This window comes from Ostrea edulis, chromosome 4, assembly GCF_947568905.1.
Source record: "Ostrea edulis chromosome 4, xbOstEdul1.1, whole genome shotgun sequence".
NCBI lineage: Eukaryota > Metazoa > Mollusca > Bivalvia > Ostreida > Ostreidae > Ostrea > Ostrea edulis.
Genome location: NC_079167.1, coordinates 56,229,496 through 56,241,200, shown reverse-complemented (window position 1 = coordinate 56,241,200; position 11,705 = coordinate 56,229,496). Strand labels below are relative to the sequence as shown.

The 11,705-nt window shown below is 34.3% G+C and overlaps 1 protein-coding gene across 2 annotated transcripts in view; it reads right to left on the bottom strand.

Annotated features, from left to right (window-relative positions):
• Positions 1-552: 552 nt before the first annotated feature.
• The window catches only part of LOC125667954 (ADP-ribosylation factor GTPase-activating protein 1-like), a 41,479-nt gene continuing 30,326 nt past the window's right edge, over positions 553-11,705 (bottom strand). For both annotated transcript variants that reach the window (XM_048901648.2, XM_048901649.2), the window contains 3 exons: positions 9,282-9,341; positions 7,180-7,289; positions 553-2,746 (listed from right to left, as the gene is read on the bottom strand). In XM_048901648.2, the coding sequence (XP_048757605.1) occupies positions 2,254-2,746; positions 7,180-7,289; positions 9,282-9,341 (663 nt within the window). In that variant the 3' untranslated portion in view covers positions 553-2,253. The remainder of the gene's footprint in view (positions 2,747-7,179; positions 7,290-9,281; positions 9,342-11,705) is intronic.

The following is an 11,705-nucleotide window of genomic DNA, read 5'->3' as shown; positions in this document are numbered from 1 at the left end:
TTCAATTGTTAATGCACGAAGGATGACAGATGCATACCAATAGCAATAGGTCACCTAAGTGATTCACCTTTTACCATTTATATGCTTTGGACCCATAATGGTTGGCCCTCTAAATCCTTAAAAGAAGTAAAAAATGTTAAAAAAAACCCATACACACACAAACAAAAAGAAGAGTTGTCAAGACAACATAGCTTGTGGGGAAGTGTGACTCTATTTACTATATTTCCCTTGGTTCAAAGTTTTTGAAAAGTATGTCAAATCCAATGTAAAGGTCAAGTTTTGGTACCAAATGAAACACCTGGTCATAAAGCGTCTATATGGGTATATGTGAAACAAAGCCCTATCCCCCTTAGTTCAAATGATATAGCCAAGGATAAAGTTTTTCTTTTTAAGTGTGACACTGACACTGGGGTCATGGCAATCACTATATGGACATTTGTCCAGGCGAGTTAAAAAAAAAGTTACCACAACCACAGATCCTGGAATCAGAAGAGCTCACTAGTGAAAAAAAAAATAACAAAGGTCACCGTCAGTGAAACAAACATCTTTGTATATTCTTTGACATTCTAGTTTTATTTTGCAATATATAGCACTGTCTGTTTATGACAGTGGCAAGACTTCGAAACACTTTCAACAAACCTAATGCCAAACTGACATCAAAATATAACAATTTATGAAAATCAATTTCAATATAAATAGTATCCTTACAACATTGACATACATTTCAATTAAAAAAGGATAATTATGAAAGAGACTGACCATCATTTACACCTGATGCATTAAACACTTTTGGTGGCTTCAGTCAACCTCGGATTGACTGGGGTGCCTATTCACCATATAGTTGGTTTTTCTGGTGGGTGTAAAATTTGACAAATTCAGGAAATAAAGGAATGTCAATGATTTTACAGTTGCTAATTTTTGAATATTTACTATATAGATATAAAATGATTTTTGTGATTTGGAACCCATCCAAACAGACCAAAATTAGCACCATCCCTCCCCCCCCCCCCCCCCAAAAAAACCCCATCACACTCTACAGTTTTTCCTATGTAGTGTAGTTACAAGAAAATATCAATCTTAAATAGATATACCAGTATGTCAAAAGGTGACAAATCTTCATTAACCCCCCCCCCCTACAAAAAAAAAGGACAGAAAGATTTCATTGTTCTAAAAGGCCTTTCATACCTGTAGAACAAGAATCAATGCTATATGTATGCTTCTGTTGTTAACATTCAGTGTCTTAGTATTTCAAATAAATTGTTGATAAAGATGATATAATGTATACCAATTTTAAATTTACTTATTACTGGATGCTGAATTGAACAGGAAAAACACAATGTCAAAACACAATACATCTACAGCATAACATTACAACAATGTGTCTGACATTGATCACAAGGAGTTAAGATTTTAACTAGGTATCTCTTTAGCATTTTGCACATCTGTAAAAAGTAAAGCTTTGTTTACATAACAAAGAATTGCGAGTGCTGTATCTCACTTGTAACCCAACAAGACATTAAAAAAAATGTTTGCTGACAATTAGAAATCCTTTGTTACGCATTGTAAACATTAAAAATGGAAAAATAAAATGTGAAAATTTTCAGTTTAAATCATGTCTATACCCCTTTAATGCAGTGAAGTACAAGCTCCCTGGATATCAGACACCTTGTGATAGCATAAACTCACATGAACTCTCAGTCCATGTAAGCTATATTAACAATATCTTTAACAAACATGACTCTAAGTATTGCACAGTTATCAAGTCTACTATATCTTATGAATTAATAATTTCCTAATTACAATGGATTAACTTTTCATTAATACAAATGAAATATCAAGAATAGTAGACTTTGGACTCAACATTGCATTTTCATATGCAGTAAATAAAAAAGAAAGCCAAAACCTTAAAAATCTATAAAGACCCACATCAAAGATCTCTTCAAGGTCATAAATCAAAACTGTTAAAAATCTGGAATTCAATTCCTTGACTATACAATCATGGCAGATAATAAAATGATTGAATCATGCATTGTTCCTCAATTTATATCATAAAGCACATTTATGATTTGTAAACTTTACAACAATGCCAAACATTCAAATGATCATTGTATGATTGAATATCTTTTGTAAAGTTCACAAAATCACTGTGACTTCTTGTCCTTGACAATTTCCCGAAAGAAAACGGTGAGATTGTATCATGAAAATACTGGCATATACACATAATTACATTAAAATACTAAGCAACAACCATGATCATTTTAACTTGGAGTTCTCCTCCAGACTTTGCCAGTTATCTTCATCCTCATCCTCAGCCCACACCTCATTATCCCAGCCTGAGGAGGTTCCCCCAGTCTCCTCCTCACCAAAGTCCAACAAATTTCCCACCAGAGGCTGTTTCTGCTTCTGAGGTGAAGAAAAGTCTGATTCCCAGTTAACATCACTCCAACCATCACCCCCAGACAATTTGTCTCCTGCTTTTTTCACACTTTTGTCTGCCTTTTTACTCTTTTTGTCTGTCTTTTCTTCTCCCCAGTCATCCCATCCATCTTTAGTTTTTGATTTTGATGACTGGAGGGGTGTGTCATCATTAAGCCATGCCTCAAATTCATCCTCTTCACTGAGTTTCTGAGGTTTGTTTTTCTTCTTGGTTTGAGGTTCCTTGTTGTTTTCCCATGACTCCTTTTCTTCCCATCCTCCCCACGAATCTTCCTCTTCATTTTCCAACAAATTGTTCCGGCTGGGATCACTAAAAGAACATACCAAATACTTATCAAGACAGTTTGGCAAGTATCTCATATACTCACATCTATAAAGTTTTTTGGGAGTAAAAATTTTATTTTGACTCTGAAGTCTATGTTCAACTTAAATGCAGATATTACTGATGGAAATATGTTTTTGCTGCACAACTTGCAACATTTGATGGTATTTCTAATGCATTAATGTTGATTAAAATCACTAGTTGTTACCACTGTTAATGAAAATGTATTTAATTCATCATTTTATATGTTTATTAAAGTCAATATACAGTATTTTTTATGCGAACATTTCATGAAGGACAAGCCCGATTTGTAACGTATGTACATCTCTGAATCAATGTAAGCATTAAATATCAATTACATATAAAAGTTTACAGTGAAGATATATATACCTATAATATTCATTAAAATAGGGGTTATTGCCATTAATAGACTGCAGTATAATCATTGTCATGCAGTGATGTCAATGTTATTTATCATAATTAAACAACTGAAATTAATTATTCATTCAATTATTTGTTTTACCAGATGGATGGCTTGGACAGTGAGCAACTCCAAATGAAAGATAGCTAGGGCAGTTCTCTTAATTAAATTACTAAATTTCACAGGGTAAATACCAAGCCGAAAAGATGAAATATGAAAAAATAAATTTTGAAAAATTATTTTCTTATTTATTCAGTACATTTACCATGAGGTTATCGGTAATAAAGATCGAGACTGACATTCAGAAAATATAAACAACAAAGTTGCTAGAAAATAGGTATTAAGTTAACAGACAATTCAATCCAACTTATAAGAAGGTCATTGTCAAATTCCTTAAAATTTCTCCAAATAAAAAGGTCAGTGACTTGTATCCGGGTCAATTCATATGCGAATATATACAATAACTGCTGTATCATTATTGTTTCAAGTCCGATTTTGATGTTCCTTAAGCCTAATTTACATTTGCCAAGGCAGCCATAACATAAATTTATCTATGATTTTCAATGCGATTTTTTGGGCATTGCAAAAACCTACAGCTTTTATTTTTAGCTCACCTGAGCTGCAAGCTCAAGTGAGCTTTTCTGATCACCCGTATTCCGGCGTCCGTCCGTCTGTAAACTTTTCACATTTTCAACTTCTCAACAACCACTGGGCCAATTTCAACCAAAGTTGGCACAAAACATCCTTAGGTAAAGGGAATTCTAAATTGTTAAAATAAAGGGCCAGGCCACCTTCCAAGGGGAGATAATCAAGAAAAGGTAAAAATAGGGTAGGGTCATTAAAAAATCTTCTTCTCAAGAACCACTTGGCCAGAAAAGATGAAATTTATAGATAAGCTTTATTAGGTAGTGAAGATTCTAAATTGTTAAAATCATGGCCCCCGGGGGTCGGATGCTGCCACAATAGGGGGTCAAAGTTTTACATACAAATATATAGGGAAAATCTTTAAAACTCTTCTTCTCAAGAACCACTGAGCCAGAAAAGCTGAGATTTATATGAAAGCTTCCTTATATAATGCAGATTCTAAATTCTTAAAATCATGGCCCCCGGGGGTCGGATGGGGCCACAATAGGGGGTCAAAGTTTTACATACAAATATATAGGAAAAATCTTTAAAAATCTTCTTCTCAAGAACCACTGAGCCAGAAAAGCTGAGATTTATATGAAAGCTTCCTTATATAATGCAAATTCTAAATTGTTAAAATCATGGCCCCCGGGGGTCGGATGGGGCCACAATAGGGGATCAAAATTTTACATACAAATATATAGGGAAAATCTTTAAAAATCTTCTTCTCAAGAACCACTGAGCCAGAAAAGCTGAGATTTATATGAAAGCTTCCTTATATAATGCAGATTCTAAATTGTTAAAATCATGGCCCCCGGGGGTCGGATGGGGCCACAATAGGGGGTCAAAGTTTTTTTTGTTTTTTTGTTGTTGATATAGTGCAGATTCAGGTTCGTTAAAATCATGGACCCCGGGGATTGAATGGGGCCTCAAGGGGGGCATCAAAGTTTTACATACAAATTTATAGGAAAAATCTTTTAAAATCTTCTTCTCAAGAACCACTGAGCCAGAAAAGCTGAGATTTATATGAAAGCTTCCTGATATAGTGCAGATTCTAAATTGCTAAGATCATGGCCCCCGGGGGTCGGATGGGGCCACAATAGGGGATCAAAGTTTTACATACAAATATATAGGGAAAATCTTTAAAAATCTTCTTCCCAGAACCACTAAGCCAGAAAAGCTGAGATTTATATGAAAGCTTTCTGATATAGTTCAGATTCAGGTTTGTTGAAATCATGCCCCCCTGGGGTAGGATGGGGCCACAATAGGGGATCAAAGTTTTACATACAAATATATAGGGAAAATCTTTAAAAATCTTCTTCTCAAGAACCATTGGGCCAAAGAAGTTCATATTTACATGAAAGCTTTCTGACATAGTGTAGATTCAAGTTTGCAAAAACCATGGCCTCCAGGGGTAGGTTTGGGGCCATAATAGGGACTACGGTTTTACATGCAAATAGATATGGAAAATCTTCTGATATGGACCAAGGTGACTCAGGTGAGCGATGTGGCCCATGGGCCTCTTGTTATATTACATACAGCCATTGTACCATTTCTTGCATGGGCTCTTGAGGAGACTTCAGCACAAATCCATATGGTGGCTGTGTGGAGATTGTTCAAATATGTGTAATTATACAACATTCTCTGCAAACCTCCCTCAAAAATCCTACGGAGCCCATGCAGCTCCCAATGCAATTGCCTTAAAAAATTTTTGGCCCCGCATGTCTTCCAAAAATTGTGCATTTGTCCTTATATCACTGCACATTTTCTGCAAAATAACTGAACAGGGATCTTGCAATTCATTCTATGACATGTCTACAGGCTAAGAGCTTACGATGTTTGAAAATTTGTATAACTTTCAATTAAACATTGCAACAAGCATGAAGCCCATAATTCCATCTGAATATCTCACCGCCTCCACCTCCCATTGCATGGTGGCCCTGTAGAAAGTTAGATATGGCTAGGCTACAGGCTGTAGGAGCATCATAGGCTAAATGTAAACTAGGCTATAGGAACTAAATTGACCAAAAAACTTTGGATCCTGAAAGGTAATTTTCATTGGTCTCTTTGTGTCTCTGTACCAAGAATGAGAGAAAGGTATTGCTTTATAGTAAACTGAATGAAAAGAAGACTTGACATGCAGTAGTTCTGGAGAACAAGGTTATTTTATCTCAGCCAATCAAAACAAATAGTTGCTATATTAGAAAAGTAACAAGACTTCTATAGCCTTGGACCACAAGGGCAACATTTGTATCAAGGTTGGTGACTTAGAATCTAGCTGTCCTTGAAAAGGAATCAATTTTGTCTCAGCCAATCATAAGTCATGGCAACCTCAACAGAATATGGATAGTTCCCAAAATAGAAAACACCTCTATGGAAACACTAGTGCATCATTTATGCCAGGAAGAGTGACTTGACATGCAGCCGTTCTGCTGAAGGAGTAAAATTTGTTTCAGCCAATCAAAAGCTCTGAAAAGTAACAATACTTCTTTGGCACCACTTGAGGAACATTTGTATCAAGTTTGTTCACTACATATCTGTGTACTCATTTTGGGATTTCTCAGTATTTTTGATGACATTTGTTAATCTTGTTTAATAATGTGACATCTTGACATAAAGAAAAAAACTTTATGATGTGAAAATTTTCTCGTGTAAAAACCCATTTAGTACCAGTACAAGTAAAAAGCATACACTATATTAAACATCAAGAAATACAGAGAAAAAAACTAAATGCAATATATGAAAATATTACATGGACATTTGATTTCTGTATTTTGCAGATCCCAATCTGTTAAGTGTGTTCTTATTTACTATTCCATGAAAAATACTGACAAATTGTAAAAGTATACAGGTTAGTCAGTCTCTGGTTATACAACCATTCTAACAAAATTGACAGGGGGAATAACACCCTGTCATCATGGTTGATTTCCTTTCGAAACATGAATGAAAATATAAATATCAGCAATACTTGTATGTTCCCTTTAAATCTAATTGCCTATCTGGATACCTCAATAGGTTGAAGTGTCGTCTGCTGATCTATAGATCGTGGGTTTGAATCTAGCAATGGTTTAATTCCCCCCCCCCCCCCAGATTAGTTCCTACTAAAACTGCATTTTTAAAAATTTTATAAATTAAATCTGAAAATTTTCAATTTCAAAATATTATTGTACATATCCTCCACTTTCCATTAAAAAATATTAAATAGGGAGAGGGCTCATATAGGCTAAGCCTGCTGCCCGATCCCATCAATTTATTGAATAAATATTAAATAAATTATATGTGGTGTTATTCCTCTTTTAACATGCATACATCCCCCATTTTTTAAAATCTCTTTTTCTTATAACTGGCACACCTTTAAAGTGGATCTAAAACTTGCCTGCTGTTTGCTGATTTGCCAGTAAGAAGTGATGACTTTTCTCCTGTGCCATCAGTTGGAGATTTGGTATCACCCCATAAGGAAAAATTGGTCCATCCCTTATTGCTGATCTAAATATAACATTACAACATAAGATTTGGAATACAATATTGCTTATCTACACATTACAACATGAGACTTGGAATACAATATTGCTTATCCACACATTACAACATGAGACTTGGAATACAATATTGCTTATCTAAAAATCATTATTCCAACATGATAATATGGTTTGTTTTCCCTTTACGATCCCCTATAATCTTGACCTGTGGGTTGGTAGGTATTAGGGAACACATCTTACCTGGGGCAGAAAATGTAAACTACTGACATTTCTTAAATAAGTAAATCACTTTTTTCCTTAGTTTTCAGATAGATAGTACACGTACATGTATACTGAATTCAAATCAATTATCACAGGAAAAAGATCCTGCAAGTTTTGTACCTACCTTATAAATTTAAAAGATTCAAAAGAAATAGCAATATATTTTTCATAGGTTGTCAAAAGGAAAACAAACAAAACTTTAATGTATGCCTAACTATGAATGTAATTTCAGTCTTCAGTTTGAGTCTGATGTAATGTATGGGTCATTTGATTATTCTGAATTAATCATTACTTCCACCATTGAGATATGTTTTTGGTCCTACTAGTCTTTAAGTACCATATATATTTGCCTATAAGTCGGTTCGCCTATGTGTCGGTTGTATAGTTTTTAGTTATTTTGGAGAGAATTGCCATTGACCCATTTATAAGTCAGTCTAACTTTTTTCAAGAATCGGTTGACAATTTCAAATCAATGCTCCAAGTTTTTACCCGTGTTTCAAATACCAGTAATATTTTCAGAAATGTGCCGATATTTGATATTTTTCCCCAACAAATCAAATTCACATCAATACTCTTATGTATTTATCTGTGTTCCAATAATGTTTTGGGATATGACATCTATTCTCAACAAATTAAACAGTTACTACATGTATTTTGTTTATTCCGTCCATGTTTTTGCTGTTTAAGAAATACTAGGCTATACATTACACCATCCAGAAAAATACTAATCTTCTTAGGACACTCCTATAAGTCGGACATAGAGTATTTGGACCAAACTTTAACTCCCAAAAATCTGACTTATAGGCAAGTATATACGGTATGGCTGTTGATCTGTGAACATGATTACATAAAAACTACGTATGGATCCCATTCAAAAAAGTAGGTCCACAAATAGCATAATTCAGTTAAATTTGAATCTATATAAAGTGTAAGGTTATGATGAAGCTTAAATCCATTAGTACACACAAAAATCACATCCACCTTATGAAAGCAAAAGGCAGAAATTCCGTGAAGTTTATGATTTTATTCAAAACATGCATATCAAAAGTTTTCATTGATTATCATTCATCCATTGATGCTTTTATAACCTATAATCAGAAAAATTGCATCAGAGAGGTTAGGGTACATTTTACATGCTATTAGGGAACATACCTCTTTGTATATATGATAGTATTGATGATCTACAAGAGGTTTCTGATTGTTTCATGTCCCATCTGAGAATTTTCCACTCATGAAGAGACATCACCAGATTTAGGTGAAGTGTCACAAATTCTGACATGTGCATGGCATTCAGAACCGCAGCAGTGAGGATCTTTTTTTTTTATCATGCCATCACTTGCCCCAACACTGGGCCAGCATTTTTAAGGTCATATAATTATGAAAGACCTGTTCCTTTCACTTCTAATACCAGGTGGTTGGCAAAGGAACAGCCAATACCTATGTTAAACATCTTAGGTTTGACAAGGCACCAACATTGATAAGAATGGTGTGCACTGTGTTGTTGTTCAAGAAAATGATATTTTAATTATGCACATGTTTATAAAATTGATTTTATGGAGTACAAAGGAAAGATGTAGGCAAAACATTTCCCAATAAAATGGAAGATTTCCAGTGTACAAGTTTCAAAATCATACACAGGTACCTTTGACAATTTTCTCCCACCTGTTACAGTATATCCCCATTAACCATTAATATCAAAATAAATTATCAGATTAAGATTGTCAGATCTGATGCTAACCTTTGCTGCAAGCCCGCTCATGGAGGTTCCAACGTCGTTGATCAAGGTTCCGTCTTTTACCTACAACAAAAATGCCATCGCTGTATAATTGGGTTATGATTTTAGGTCCTCTGCAGTTTAATGTAACATTAATGGTTTGAAAAACCCATGGGATGCTTCACTCCCTTGCCTGGAGTAAAATTGAGTTCATTTTTCTAAGAAAATCAATGACTTTATGTTCAAGGATCCTGGTTTATAAATTAGCCTGGCTTATAATTAGAAATCCTCCATAAACTCACAATGCTCTCAACATGAAAAATCTGAAGATGGTAGCCTGAGTTGAATTTTGTTTATTGCATCAAAAATTTCTAAAAATCTCAAGAATAACAATTTTTATAAATGAGAACCACTGTAAATAAATCATTGAATTTTTAAAATTACCATTGGAAAATGAGAATAAGAATAATAACAGTATTTATCACATTTGTATTATAGGACGTGCCATCTTGGTACACTAAAGATATGATGATACATCAATACACTGTCATGTATTATGAAAAAGGTCAAGAGGACTCTTGGCTTGGGGAATTGCATGGTGACATTTCTGAAAGGAAGCCCATTTTGTTTAGGGAATTTAATCTATGAATATATATAAAAAGCAATGTGCTAAGTCGAATAAAGTTGCAATTTATTTGCTAAAATTTATCCTCTAATTTTAGCACGCACTAAAATCTACGCTGCCTAACAGCATTAAACTTTAATATCTGCTTGATATGTGTAATTTCAGTCATGGTTACATTTAATCATCCAATACTTTAACTCTCTGAAACAAAACAAAAATTCTTGATATTCTATCTTCAATACCATGGATGATATAGCATCGGACATTTGCATAAAAACATTAAGCCAACATTTGCATCAAAGTCGAACACATTTATAAGTGCAAAATTTGTGCAGAGGATGTTTGAGTCAGTTTTAAAAAGGGCACTGTAAAGCAGAGCTTCCCTTTGCAGCATGCCATCATTCAATGAGTACCATTCTGAAACATCAATTTTAGAAGAAAGACAACATTCAATTACTTTGACCCTCCCTCTCTGACCTAGAAATTATTATGTCCCTTCCCAACCACAGTCTTGGCAGCAAGCTTAAATAATATTTACATGTACGTGTAATACTGACTATACATAGATGAACATGACATATGGTTGACAGACCAAGCACTTTAAAAGATCTCTGTAAATGATAATGAAATAATACCATGGTTTATAGACAAAGCTCTTATGATCTCTGTAAATGAAATTGCGACGTGTCAAGGATATTGCTATTTGATTACCAATTACAACTGACCTTGACCTATGAACTTTTCACCTGGAAATCAATAAGTATCATACTCTCCCACCTGACATATTTGTGCCAAATACAAAACCAACAAGATGTGTTTGTGAAACACAAATGCCCCCGATAATGGCCAATTCCAAAGATGGCCAAGGTCACAAGGGCAAATATCTTGGTACCAGTAGAAAGATCTTGTCAAAAGAAATGCTCATGTACAATAGGAAAGCTCTAATATTTACCATTTAGAAGTTATGACCAATGTAAAATTTTTTTTTAAAGTAGGTCAAATGTCAAGGTCAAAAGGTTCAATACCAATGGAAAGATCTTGTAACAAGGAATACTCATGTGAAATATCAAAGCTCTATCTCTTACTGTTCAAAAGTTATTAGCAAGATTAAAGTTTTCAAAAAGTAGGTCAAACTCCAAGGTCAAGGTCACGGGGTCAAAAATGTTGGTACCCATGGAAAGGTCTTGTCACAAGGAATACTCATGTGAAATATCAAAGCTCTATCTCTTACTGTTCAAAAGTTATTAGCAAGGTTAAAGTTTTCAAAAAGTAGGTCAAACTCCAAGGTCAAGGTGTCAAAAATGTTGGTACCCACGGAAAGGTCTTGTCACAAGGAATACTCATGTGAAATATCAAAGCTCTATCACTTACTGTTCAAAAGTTATTAGCAAGGTTAAAGTTCCAGACAGAATGACAGAATTACAGAGAGGACAAAAACAATATGCCCCCCAATCTTCGATCTCGGGGGCATAAAAATAACCAAGGCGTTTTACACACACACACACACACACACACATATATATATAGTGTCCACAATATCATCAATTTCAGTGTTCTGGCTATATGGTAGGTTTTCAAAAGGACATAGTGTTAGTAGAAAAAAGAAGACATAACACTTCTCATTGCAAAACTGAGAACTGATGATGGGCATAGATATGATCAAGAAACTAATCAAATTGTTGCCAAAGAGATGAAAATTCATCTTCAGATCACTTGAATTATGTTCAAAGATAAAAAAAAAAAAAAAAAACCCACAGAGGTTTTTCTAATATTTGTGCAAAATAAGAAGAAATTTTGAGCTATTTTTTTTTTTACTGTGTCTC